This window comes from Eretmochelys imbricata, chromosome 18, assembly GCF_965152235.1.
Source record: "Eretmochelys imbricata isolate rEreImb1 chromosome 18, rEreImb1.hap1, whole genome shotgun sequence".
NCBI classification, from domain to species: domain Eukaryota; kingdom Metazoa; phylum Chordata; order Testudines; family Cheloniidae; genus Eretmochelys; species Eretmochelys imbricata.
In genome coordinates this window covers 19,938,673-19,953,390 of record NC_135589.1, presented here as the reverse complement: position 1 = coordinate 19,953,390, position 14,718 = coordinate 19,938,673, and the positions used below count along the sequence as shown (strand labels likewise).

At 38.7% G+C, this 14,718-nt stretch overlaps 1 protein-coding gene across 1 annotated transcript in view; it reads right to left on the bottom strand.

The window, feature by feature from the left end:
• The window catches only part of PRDM16 (PR/SET domain 16), a 456,415-nt gene that overhangs the window by 47,218 nt on the left and 394,479 nt on the right, over nucleotides 1-14,718 (bottom strand). Inside the window, exon 5 of the mRNA XM_077837220.1 lies at nucleotides 4,197-4,299. Coding sequence (XP_077693346.1) covers nucleotides 4,197-4,299 — 103 coding nt within the window. The remainder of the gene's footprint in view (nucleotides 1-4,196; nucleotides 4,300-14,718) is intronic.

The window sequence follows — 14,718 nt, the reverse complement described above, 5'->3', positions numbered from 1 at the left end:
ACCGAGATTGTAGTAGCCACACCCTCAAAATGTCCTCACTAGTTGTCATTACTATCCGATTCTTAGGAACCTTAGAAATAAGCTCTGTCAAACATTTCTAGAGGGAAGAAATTGATTGGCACGTAGATTAACTGAACACCCCAAAATGACACATAATAGATACTCTTCTTGCATTTGGAATTCTTAATTTTCATGCAAACAAATAGTTACAAACATTAGCAAGTTCAGCTCACAAGACCCTTGTATATTGCTACAGGGAAAGAAACTGCAACACAGATAAAGGCTAGTATCAGTCTCTTGTAGGAGTGGATCCCAAGTCACAGAGGAAGCTCAGAACTAAACTCAGATCTGACTCCCAGAGCTGTGCCTTTATCACTAGATCATCCCTCTACCTCCAGTTGATGGTATTTGGGTTCATTAAGGGTTTTTTTCCCCCTTTAAGCACAATACATAAAAACTGTGCCCTTCAACAACAGGTTCCTACTTCAGTATCTCAGCAAAAAGAAAAAGAAAAATCCAACAACAACAAATTGTTGCCAGGGCTCAATGTCTTGTTTGTCAAGTCTGTGGTTACATGCATCTATCTTAAGTTCCATCAGTAACACGCAGGACAAAGCAGGAATGTAACAGGAAAATAAATCAGTGCCTAATAGCTTTCAGAGAAACCAAGGGGAACACAATTATGTGGCATCTACATGCTAATCTACCAGACTCAAGTCTCAAAGGAGTTCAAGAGCCCTACTCAAAATTCCTGCAGTGATAAGGGGACTACTGCATTCAACTGGGGTTTGGATAAAAGATTTTTATGATAATTATCTTTGTGTGGAACATTTTTGCATTTTCTTTCTTGTGCAATTCAGAGTTTAAACTGGGGGAGGGAGGGAGTGGGACAGGGGGAGGAAATCATTACTGAAGGTGAAAAAGTATTAAAAAGACAAATATTGGCTGTTGGGCTATTACAGTTTGAAAGCAATTAGCTGGCAAAAGCATGACACATTATTGGGAGGAGGCATATAAATGTTATATAATGACAACAATGGCGTATTATAGGGAACAAGGTGTTTTTGCTTGTTCAAATAAATGTCAATTACAAACAAAAATGATATCTCTGAAGCAAAACAGATCATCCTACATTAAACAAAACAGCTTGCGTTTTCTTCCTGATTTTGTGCCCCCCCCCACACTTTTTTTTTTTTTTTACACAAATGGTCAAAGCTACATGTAGTTTTTATGCAATTATTTTGAGGAAGAAACTACTCATATCTCTGCCTTGCTCTCAAAAACAGCATTAGTATTTCTGAGAGAATACTGAAAAAAATTATTCAGAAACATGAACCTGAATGCTTCAGTTAATTTGTATCATTTGTATCATCTTTTTTCATTCATTTTTTCAGAATACCCTTAGCAAAAGAGGTTTTTGGTAGGACCACTCAATGAAACAGCAAATATCAAACAAATATTGCAGAATATTCACAGAAAGTGGAGTTAACATTTATAATCCTAAATATTTTCATTAGAATTCTGAAACGAGGAGTTAAATTAATCTACCAGTTAGGGAACAAAACCCAGCATGTGACCAGAATGTCCAACCAAAATACCTTAGTTTTCAAATATTGATTAGATAAAGGAATAGGCAAATAGCTCATGAGCAACCCATAGGATGGGATAGATTTGTATAAATCAGTCATCAAATAATAATGACCAAGTTTGCACCTATCATGAACCATTCCCACAGTCAATGTGTAAACAGAAAGGATGGACTAAATTCAGCTAATTGTTCACTGGAGATCATTCAACCCCCCTCTTATATTAGTCTTTAACTTTCATAGTCACCAAATTAGAGCCAAACAAAGAGCACATTAAAATATATTAGTTCTTAGCACACCTACAGTAGCTTTAGTTTCAGTGTTACACATGTGACTTACAAAGGATTTTTTAAAGAGGTGGGTTGTGCTCTTTTTTGATTCTTTAAAGGAGGCTTACAAGATTATATTTTCAAATTACTTTTTGGTGGTTTAGGTTTTTACTTTAGCAATACCAGAAATAGCATGTCTGGTCTTCCCTGTTTTTGTGGAGAGACCACTTCCATGCCTCAGAGCCCTTGTATTGTGAGCTCTGCCACTTTAGGTGAAAGGAGGGGGGATATTGAATCTTTAATGAACACATCCTCTTACCAAAATGTTGATTACTGTGTTTAAGTATTAATGAAACAAAACAAAACATAGGAGCTTTGGAACTGTCAGACTGGGTCAGACCAAAGGCCCAGCTGGCCAGGTATATCCTGTCTCTGACCATGGTCTAGCACCAGTGACTTCAGAAAAAGAACGTTGATATTCTTGCCACCTATATAAATAGCCAGTTTTAAAAAATTCTTCTAAAACCAAAGCCCAAGTTGTAAATAGTCTATTTCCCTTCCCCTTTCAAAAGCTGCTCCATTTTCACTCTTTGTTTTCATGATATCATCATATCACCAGTTCTCCAATAGTCACAGAGTGTTCCCCTGGAGATAAGACCTCTATTTCTAATGAAATACAAGCAGAAACCCCTCTTCACTCTCCCTTTGATTTGGAAAAATCATTTCAGTCCATCTTTAATCATCATAAAAAGGGGAAGCTGGGGAGGGGGAAGGACATAAGCTCAGTTTTTTCCCTTTGCAAGTTACCTTTAATTTCACATAGTGAGTGCATGGCATAGTCAGAAACAGAACCCAGGAGTCCTCACTCACTGATCCTTGCTGTATCTATTATGAAACACTCACTCGTCCGCAAAAGCGTAATGGTTCTTTAGATGTCCTATGTGGTTACTGAACTTTAATAATTAGTATTAATGTATTTAGGGGGAAATGATTATGCTAATGTAAGAGTGAGATAAAAATGCTTAGCCCCTAGCTCTGCTCAATGCACAGTGCAAGATACCTCTAAGCAATTTGCTCACTCATTTATGCCAGGCACCTTGACCTGCCATTCCAATATGCTGCCAAGAAGGACACACATTGCCGGGCAACATAGCAATAAAGATATTAACTTTATTTGTGATCAATTCATGCAGCTTGTCACTCTAACTCAGAGGTGGGCAAACTACAGCCCATGGGTCACATCCGGCCCGTGGGCCTGTCCTGCCCGGCCCCTGAGCTCCTGGCCCAGGAGGCTCACCCCTGGCCCTTCCCCCGCTGTTCCCCCGGCCCTGCAGCTCCGCCTCCACATGGACAGCAGGGCTGTGAACTCCTTCTGCTCTGAGCAGCATGGTAAGGGGGCGGGGGCAGCGCGTGCGGGGGCTGGGTAGGGAGTCCCAGGTGGGCAGTCAGGGAACAGGAGTGGTTGGGGCAGGGGGTCCCGGGGCGGGAGGGTCAGGGGACAGGGAGCAGGGGGCAGTTGGTTGGGGTGGAGGTTCTGGGGCTGTCAGGTGTCAGGGAATGGGTAGGGGAGGGGTCGGATAGGGCGTGGGAGTCCCAGGGAGCCTCTCGGGGGCAGGGGTGTGGATAGGGGTCAGGGTGGATGGGGAGTTGGATGGGGGTGGGATCCGGGGGTGGGGGCAGCTTGGGGCAGGGGTCCCAGGAGGGTGCAGTCAGGGGACAAGGAGCAGAGGGGGTTCTGAGGGGGGACAGTCAGGGGGTGGGAAGTGGGAGGGGGCGAATAGGGGGTAGGGGCCAGACTGTTTGGGGATGCACAGCCCGGCCAAACCCGGCCCTCCATACAGTTTCGCACCCCGATGTGGCCCTCAGGCCAAAAAGTTTGCACACCCCTGCTCTAACTGTTCAGCTGAATGTCAGCTGATGTTGTGGAGCCATCCGTATTATAACAGCACAATGGCTGTTCCAGCTTTGCCCTGGTCACATTTGCCATGTGATCCAAAGACACAGCCTGGTTTGCAAGTCTCATAATGGTTTGGCTCAGATTTACTGCGAACAAACCACCACGATCACCTGTACCCACCTATAGTATTCAAAACCACAACATTCCTTAACATTATATATTCGTGTAGCTGGGCCTGGGTTTCAGTTAAAAAAGGGTTTTGCTCAGACTTCAGTGACTAAGACAACCAAGCTAACCAGTGAGAAAAGGTCTCACTGTAAAACGTCCGAACAGGCTGCAGTTACATAAGAGAACAGGCAACAGGCTTAACTTCTTACAAGATGTGCTTTTGTTAGCACCTCTCTGCACCTCCCAACTGGGGGTATCGAACAATAAGAGCCTCACCTTCCAGACTAGGTGGCATGTTCCCAAGAGAATAGGCACCTTCCTTCATATACACCAGCAGTTCTTCTCCTGGCTCAATTTCTTTAATAACTTTATAATAGATCTGGGGATAGGAAAACAAAAAGGAGACAGACACGTTAAATGTGCAAAGCAACATTTTATAATTTTATGCAATAACTCAAATGATTCTGGCTAAGAGGGGGGGTTGTCACTCGATTTGTTTGATAATTGCTACCGAGAGCTGTTTCTCTGCCTTTATTTATCCTCTACGTGTGTCAGAGTTTCATGCGGTTTGAATGATAAAGTAGTATTTACAGTAAGAGCCTCTCTTATCCAGATTACACAAAAAACTTCCTCCCCCCACCCCCATAAGGTTACTGAACTGATATTTGTTAATGTAAATGGAAAACAACATTGACAGAGAACTAGTTTTGGTCCCTGCCTGCCAAGGCCAGAGTCAGGCTGGTGCTCAGAGGTCCAGTTCTTCAGCTGATCTAAATTAGCGTAGCTCCCCAGAAGTCAATGGAGCTACACCAATGTACACTATCTGAGTATGTGGCCCTTAAAGATGCAGTATCTCTTCACAAATCCCTTATGCCATTCTGTCCCTATTCAAAATATTGTCAGCCAAACTTGGTACTCTATAGGCCAAACATTTTGGAATTTGGCGAGTACAATACTGCACCTCTTAGGTATCGGTCTTGCTGAACTGAAGCATCATCAGGGGAACATAGAAGGCATTCATTCAAGGGCAGAGCCCACAAACAGTCCTGTACACTACTTAAGCCTCCACTTAAACTGCATAACACAGGGCTCAAATGGTCTGAAAGAACTTACAGAGATCTCCTGCACTCATGTGAGCTTTGACCACTTCTGGATTAGGCATAAACCTGAACAGAAACCTAGGGATACATTTATTAGAGGGGAATAGCACTTGTTTTATTTATACAAGATGAACATTCATTGAATCCAAGAGACAAAAGACTATAAGGATGTAAGCAATACGTGTGCGTCAACAGGTACTGGCAGGTACTGTTTATTAAGTACACTATGTTGTGTGCACTATTATTTATTATGCAGTATCCAAAAGTGTGTTAGAGTCTTTACAGGACGAGTAAGAAAAGCATGAATTTATAAGCTGACAGTCTATGGCCCACCTTCTGCAGATTATTACATCTGGGCAGACATCTGCACCCATGCAGATTCCCGTCAGTTTCATTCGATGTGACGCAATAACTGAGAGTAACAAACAAGGAGGTGAGGAAGGGTGAAGGTTACAGTAAAAAGATCACATTGTTACTTTTGATATGTGTGCCTGAGGTTCCATTGCATTTATTTATTTTAATTAATTAATTGTATTTTACACACACACACACACACACTTACTTCTTGTGGGCAACACAGGAAAAAGTTTTTAGGAGCGAGTTGACCGAGGGAGGGTGGACCCCTAATAATCAAAGTTTGGGGGGTCACCTAACGAAAGAAGCAGCAAAGAATAAAGCACAGAAAGGGGAGATTTAGAAGGAAGCTAATAGTGGGGGTTGAGCTGGGGTCCTTGGCAAAGGAGAAAAGGAATATGCCAGGAGAAAAGGTTCAAGAAGTTCTGAACCTTGGATGTGTGGTCAAGAAGGTTTCCAATTTTCCAAAGAGTTTGCTGGACATTGCTGTGTTCTAATAGCAATACCTGAGAATTCAATGGCTATTAGCTATTAACCTTAAAAGTCAATTGCAAGGTTTTGTTAGCACTGGCAATCCTTTTAGTGAGGGTGAATAAATACCATGATGTTTTACATAACAGGCTCATAAGAATTTTCTTTTTTCAAGTTAATCAATGATAAGTCTCCCTCCCCCACTTCCCATACAATTTCCTTTTCTGAGTATAAGCTAGATTTTATTCAGCATTTTCATAGTTCACTGATTTAGTAACAATAATAACTCAATCTCTGCTAATCCACTGTTTCAGTAGGAAACGAACATACAGAATTCCTATAAGTCTAATGGTGTGTACTGATCAATATCCCTAGGATGAATATTTATTCACAAAGTCTCTTTCATTTCTCCGTACAGACACTACAATACACAAGAATGGCCAAATTCCCAGGAGTTCTGAGCATCTGCAACCCCAGCTGAAGTCAATGAGAGCTCAGTACCTCAAATGAGTTGGGCCTTCATTGTTTCAGGATCTGATCATGCCAAAACTTACATAAATTACTATTTTTACTCCCATAAGGACTCTCATTGAGTTCAGTGGGGTAAAGTTGAATACCGTTACTCATCTAAGGTTTTTTTCCAGAATGAATCCTTAGTGAGATCAAAAAATCTCAGGTACATAAATTAATTAATATTCCACATTACAGATGAACACAGACATGGTAAAAACAACGAGGAGTCCTTGTGGTACCTTAGAGACCAACAAATTTATTTGGGCATAAGCTTTTGTGGGATATAACCCACTTCATCAGATGCATGGAGTGGAAAATACAGTAAGTAGGTATAAATATACAGCACATGAAAAGATAGAAGTTGCCTTACCAAGTGGGGGGAGGGTCAGTGCTAACAAGGCCAATTCAATTAGGGTGGATATGGTCCATTCCCATGCATCTGATGAAGTGAGTTCTAGCCCACGAAAGCTTATGCCCAAATAAATGTGTTAGTCTCTAAGGTGCCACAAGGACTCCTCATTGGTTTTACTGGTACAGACTAACATGGCTACGCCTCTGAAACAGACATGGTAGTTTACCATATGCCACTTAACTCTCTCAAGTACGAGATTATTTATTAATAACGTATACGGTGGAGGAGTTTATGCAGGGGTGTGATCCTGGGAGTAATTACATTTAGGGGGAAATAATATCTTGCTTATCTCTTGTCTGTTGTTCCTCTTTTCTGTTTGCTTGTCAGTTTAACTTGATACAATCTAAGAACTGCACTGAAATATAACCATATTACATTACACATTCAGGACCTGGTTCTCCTGAAGCAAAGAGAAAGTTTTGTCTGAGGAAAGAATTGGCCCAATGTGTCAGTATCAGATATCACCTTACACTATGATTCATATTTTTTATCCTGTTAAAGAAAGAGAATAAACTGGAAAAATGTATTTACTAAGTACATAACTTTTAGTTTATCATGACTAGGGCTGTCGATTAATCGCAGTTAATTCACATGATTAACTCAAAAAATTAATTGCAATTAAAACAAATTAATCGCGATTAATCATACCGTTAATCAATAGAATACCAATTGAAAATTATTAAATATTTTCAGGTGTTTTTCTACATTTTCAAATACATTGATTTCTAATACAACACAGAATACAAAGTGTACAGTGCTCACTTTATATTATTTTTTATTACAAATATTTACACTGTAAAATGATAAACAAAAGAAATAGTGTTTTTCAATTCACCTTATACAAGTACTGTAGTACAATCTCTTTATTGTGAAAGTCTAAATTACAAATGTAGGGATTTTTTGTTACATAACTGCACTCAGAAACAAAACAATGTTTTGCTGAGGGATTGGCTGAAGTAGGACTGAGTGGATTTGTAGACTCTAAAGTGTGACATTGTTTTATTTTTGAATGCAGTTATTTTTTGCACATAATTCTACATGTGTAAGTTCAACTTCCATGATAAAGAGACTGCACTACAGTACTTGTATTAGGTGAACTGAAAAATACGATTTCTTTGGTTTTTTACAGTGCAAATATTTGAAATAAAAACAATCATACACAGTGAGCACTGTACGCTTTGTAGTCCGTGTTGTAATGGAAATCAATATATTCGAAAATGTAGAAAAACATCCCAAATATTTAAATAAATGGTATTCTATCATTGTTTTAACAGCACAATTCATTTTTTTAATCACTTGTCAGCCCTTACTATTCAGTAAGATATCCTCACACATTATCTGCAGTAATAAATAGCATTCAGGGATACAGCGTCGATTCAATACATTTTGATTATTCAATTAACTTTATATATGTTTTTGTTGAAAAATATATTTGGCTGGCCTAAACATAAGGGAGAAAGAGCAGGCCATTACTTTTCTTATTTTTAGAGACTTTAACAGCACTGATGTTCTTTCAACAGCACACCTCGTAGTTGAGTTGTGGGGGGTGCATTATTATGCCTTCTGAGTTGTCCCGTTAGGGGGCAGCCTTTACCAACTAAAATAAAAGCTTGTAAATAAATACCAAAAGCTACAGGCAACTCTCTCTTCACCCCTGCCTTGCATAGCAACTCTCGCTGCTTTTCATTTAACAGTTGTTTTAAGGCCATCTCATCCCAACCTCCTTCTACCAATTTTGCATGCATATTCCTAAATCTACCATCAACCGAACTTGGAAATAAAAGACCTAAATACTGCTTAACGTGATTACCTTGAACATTATGGGTTTCAGAGTAGCAGCCGGGTTAGTCTGTATTCGCAAAAAGAAAAGGAGTACTTGTGGCACCTTAGAGACGAACAAATTTATTTGAGCATCAGCTTTCGTGAGCTGCAGCTCACTTCATCGGATGCTGCAGCTCATGAAAGCTTATGCTCAAATAAATTTGTTCCTCTCTAAAGTGCCACAAGTCCTCCTTTTCCTTAAACATTATGATCAGTTTCAAGACACTAAGCATATCAAAACAAGGAACTGAATGAAAACAAAAGTGCCAACAATAACATGAAAAGAAAAACAGTCCAGTATAGGCAAGAAGTTAAAAAAGAAATAAGAAATTAATTGTCTAACCTGTTTTCTCTGGGTAATGTGCATCAATTCAGTGACTTGAGTTAAGTTTAAAGCTTTCCAATAAGGTACCCCAGTATCAGAGGAGCTGGTGACAAAAGCCATCCTCTATACATAAAGAGAGGCAGCTGGTATTTCAGGCCTTGTGATAGCTCATGCACTGAAGGACCATCCTGACTACTGCATCATCACTCTGTGCATCTCTCGTACAGAGGGATTTCTTTAAAGTGATCCTTTCTCGATTATCTAAACTCAAGTTTGAGACACTCCCCCTAATCTTATCAGTGAGGACTGTTCTCTCTGGAGACCCTCCCTACATTATGCATGTAATAGAGACTACAACATTGCTGCAAATCAAAGGAAAAGGAAGTTTGGGTTATACAGCCAGCAGTCTAAGTTTCAAACAGGCGGAGGGTTTTATTTTCACAGCTCTTTCTTCATTAAAAGGCCTGAGATTCAAAAAATTGTTATTTGAACTGCAAGAAAAATCCCAATTATGAAGATCAACTAATACAGAATAAATCATGGCAGGCAAAAATAAAAAACAATTTCCATTATTGCTAAATACATTTAAGACAATATATTTGATTTCCCCAATTGTCTCTATTTGTGCTCCTTTATTTTAAAAGTCCTATAACTTCAGCCAGAGATTAATTCAAGAATTAATATTACAGTCCCAGCAGACCAATGAGTCCTAACACAAAAGCTGTTTTAAGTTCTGTTCTTTAACTTGGAATTTTTATCAGTAACATGGACATGATATCAAATAGCAAAGGGGAAAAATAAAATCCATCTGAAATTGACTAGTATCCTATTCTTACATTTTCCAGATTTAGCTTGTTTTGAATCATTGCAAACTTCTCAACAAAATTTCACTGCTTGGATTGCGACTAACTGCTTCCCAGATCTACAATAGCTCTGATCCTCCAAGTCAATGGGACGGTATGCGGGCTCAGAGGGTCAGCCTATGCAGAGCTACTTGCAGGATCAGGGCCTCTTGCTGTAAAGTGCTCTGAGATCCTCGAACTAAAGGCTCTATAGCCAGGCCACACATCCTTATTTTTAAAAAATATATAATGTTGAGAGGCGAACATACCCCTGGGAGAATATGCTTAATCATTATACACAAACCACAATTATTTGCATTCTGGATAGACTCCAAAGAAAAACTACAGTTGATACGGAGTGTTACTGTTTTCAGAAAAGACTCTTCTTCATTTTCACATAATGCTTATTTCTTTCCTGTCTCATGCAACAGACACGATGAGCCACATACTGAACATCTTGCTCAGTTTTCAGATCAGTCATTATACAGTCAAGACTCCCAGTGAGCTCAATGGAAGTTTTGCCAGAGTAAGAATTATCAGAGGAAAGACCTTAGGGTTAGTCCGAGTAGGTACAAAATTGATAATTTAGTGCCACTTACTCACATCTATGTCAGTGAACCAAGAAAAATTCTGAAATCCAATATACCTACTAATGAGTATACCTCTCTGAGCCAATAATCCAAAACCAACCCAGTGCTGACAAATAGAGCAAAATCTTCAGGAATATCTAGTCCACAGACACTCTGTTTTGTACATAGATATAAACAGCAGATGGTCTAAGATCATGAGTGAAATCCGGGCCACAGTGAAGTCAATACTTACACTCTCATTTCTTTCATTGGGGCCAGGATTTCACCCCGTATCTTCCAAATTGTAATAATCAATGTAATAATCACATTAAATCTAATTCAATATATCATCATCATCATGTTTGCTCCCTTCCATATGTTTTCAAAAACAAAACACAGCTGACGTAAACAGTAACAATCAAGAAATGTAAAAATACAAGATCGATTAATTACTCTGAAAAGAGCTAGAATCTGCAGGAGTCGCATTCATTTTATCATATTCTTCCTTATAATAATTAACTTCATCTTGCAATTGTGCTACTGAAATTCTGAATTAATTAAAGCTACTGCTGTGTTTAAAACTCTTCCCCTTTTGTTTGCTATGAACTGAAACATATCCAATTAAATAGTACATAAAAGATCATATTTTTGAAATAATTGATATTCTGTACTTTCATCAAAGTCCTATTAATTTTCTTTTTCATTTTTCTTACATCAGAAGATGTCACCATTAACATTTTAAACACCAAACAGATATTAATGGCCAGCTAATGATATTTAGCATGAGAAGAAAGTACAAAAATATAGTTTTAGAGCAATGCTTTCCCAGAGACTTGAAAATGTTACACTCCTGTTTGCACTTCTTGATTTTCCTAAGGATTTCTCACTCTGGCTAGATATGGCTTATTAATAAAAAGAGACAAATTTATGTTCTATTGGGGCCCGAACCACAGCACAAAGGAAAGACTCCCAGTGACTTCAATGGGCTTTTGGACCAGGCACTTTTATGAGGTCCTTTTATTTTTTCCTCTTAAAAACTGTGTTTCTCAAGCTGTTTCTAAGGATGATAGCCTGGTGTTGGGGAGATCTAGGGGGAAACCTCACTCTGAGTAGCATACAACATTTTGCAGCATATTAAAAATCATTTAGTACAATCACTGATTATGCAGAATTCTAAGTCCCATCTCATTAACACTACATCACAGTGTAGTCAAAGGCTGTACATATTTTCTATGAAAAGAGTATTCGTGAAACAGACAGACATTTAAAAACAATGTGGTAATTGTCTAACTGTTTTCAATATCCATGCAATAGACAAAGATGAAACGTGGAGTGAACAACATACGTCTGAGTACTACCTCGTTATTCAAGTATCTTTCATTAGAAACAGCATTGTTTACCTGTTGCATGAGTGATGGCTGCTATTTACTTAAGCTTCAGCGTGGTGGCATTTTTCTACTTTTAAGAAAGGCATACATCACAGAACTGAGAAAACAGCTGCAGTGTTCAGCCCAAGATCAAAAAGCGCACCCACTAATTGCATCAGCATGATACAGAAGCGATGTACACAGTTTGAGACAATTTAAACGGAGAATTACTGCTGTAGTTTTATTCTCTCTTTCATGTAGTTAGTTATATTAGAAATTATGTGACCAACACTAAAAGTATTTCTAAGTGCTGTTGACCTAAAGATGCAGTCAGATGTATGTAAATTACACCACTCCAGTGTGGTTTTGCCTGAGTCAGTATTGGGTAAGTACTTCAGGACTGGGATGGTGTATTTTGCTTTTGCTTGGATGTATATTGGCCCAGTAAGAATTAGCTTCAAAACCATCATGCTACAATTTATATTTGGAGAATTGGTTTTAAAATGGGACTGGAGGATAAAATGTTATGTTACAACTAGTGTCTCTGAAGAAGAGCAACAATTTCCTTTAGAAGAAGTTAAGAAAATGTTCAGCAATCCACATGCTGCTCTTAGTCACGCGTCTGTAAACCCAGAATAATTCTCTTGGCATTATTGAAGCTGTTCCTGCTTCACATGGGTGTCGATGAGATCAGAGCTCAGTCCGATGTATGCACAAATAAGAGTGAAAAGGACCACGTCCCAATGAAAACATGTCTTATTTTTGTCTGGACAGCAAATGGTTTTGATTAAAAGCTTGCCCTGGCTTTCATCAGCACCATGATGTTTAGTTATTTTGTGGGTAATCTTTTATTACAGAGCTTTTGTTTTCTTTATATGTTTAAATAAAAAAGATTAATCTTTGCATGCCTACTGAATGGGTGTGGTTGAACCTTTCTCCATCTAGCCTGAGTCCCCATTTGTAGATAGAATGTGCACCAGGCTGTACCCAAGAAATTAACATTCACTTGTTTGTTAGGCAGAAATTGAAAATGTTCATTCACTTTGAAAAGTCACATTCTGCTTGATGTTTTAGGGCTTGAGCCTATTAAGTTCTGAGCCGCCTAAATTCTTATGAGATGGATACTGATGGTGCTCAGGACCTTGCAGAATCACACCCCAGAGAATTATTCACAGTTTATAGTGCATAAGGAAGAAGTGTGACCACAGCACTGATAATCTGATATGATAAATGTATAACACCTGATAACTGGGAGGATTAATGCCAGTAAACCACTATGGCCCCAACTCTACAAACATATATGCATATGAGTCCATGCATGTGAGCAGCATTAATTACCCATGGGCATAAGTATTGCAAGATCAAACCTTATCTGAATGTTAATTATTATTTTATTTACACTGAATTCTAATAAGTGTCAGGCAGAGTGAAGAGCGAAATATGATTTTCCACATCAGTGTAAATGAGAGTCTAACTATAGAGGCTTTAACTAGCCACAATGTAATTTAAAATGCACTTGGAAGTCTAGAGTGTGTCTTCATTATTTTGCTCAGTACCCTAATGGTTCTGATGAGTAGGATTAGAAATTCCTAAACCTGCATTTTGGTGTCTAGTGAGTGTACAGTGACTAGGAACCTTAAATTGGCTAAAATTCAAAATATAACATTTTCTTCTCATCCAAAAGACAACTTTGGCTAGTTGCAATGATTTGACCCTATTCCCGTTCAATTCAGTGGGAGCAGGAATTGGCTTATAGATATTTTCACATTAACTGAGATTGATACTTCAGCCCTGAGAGGTAGGTTTGTTATTTTTTTCTTTTCTGTTACTTCTTCATTTCATATTCCTGTTTTTTCCCCCCTAACATTAAAGCAACTTCAGGTGCAAATCCTAGACCTATCTGTATGTACTGACACTCTTCAGGCCAGACTATCCACTAGCGATTATGCAAAACAGAGTCACACTTAGATAATGGCAATAGTTTGAATTTTTCCAAGAAAAGAAAATTGTGTTTGCATTTTGTTTTTAAGATGGTGTGGAGAACGGGAAGGGGGGAAAGTAATAATATTAATCCAGCATGGACACTCTTACTGGTATTTCCCCCATGTAAATGTTAAAATTGATGATAATAATGATAATAAAGCCTACAAGGATTTCAATGAGCTGCTGATTATCCCAAATATTGTAAGACCTATTGCTGCCCACAGATTGTCATAATGAGCTGCTTGAGAAAAAGTACATCCTGACCTCGATGTTGTTATGCCTATGATTTTTTCACATAAGTGTCTGGGACTTCTGGTTATCAATCACCATTGTCTGCTGCACTTTGTACACTGGATCTTTTTATTCCTACCAGCTGGCCTGACCTAAAAGTCTTCATTGCTTCAGGAAAGAGGCTGGAGGGAGAAAACACTTTGAAATGCCTACCATCTAGTTACATTCTGGGGCCTTTTTATTTCCCTCTTCTTGAATAACCATTTTGCCACCTTTTTTGATGTATGTTTTAGTGAATTTATAATAAAGCAAATACACAGGAAATGGCTAGAATGTAACAGAAGGTAGAGAAAGCAGGTCTGGTGTGAGTGCAATGCAGCAGTTCTTTCTAATCAGACGGCTACATAAATTGAAACTATGCACAACCAAGAAGCTCCAGATGAAGGAAAAGAGATGCAATTAATTGGTCTTAAAATCAAATGTGATACAAATAATCATTTAGCCCTCTAGCTGTTGGCAAAATATATACACGTTGCTCTCAATCAAACCATTAATCTGGCATGCTTAGAAAAGGCCAGTAGTCTAAAGGTTAATATTTCAAACAGAAAAAAAAATGTACATTAACATCAAATTGGCATATTTCTACTCTCTTTTATTTAGTCTAAAATATCTTTGCAAGAAGCCCGACCTTGGAAGTCCTCATCCCACTCCAACAACCGCTCTTGGTTGTTTGTATTTATTACAGTGGCTACACTGGTTATTTCAGAAACTGGAAATGGCTTTTTCAAATTCCTGGTAAAGGACCTTTTT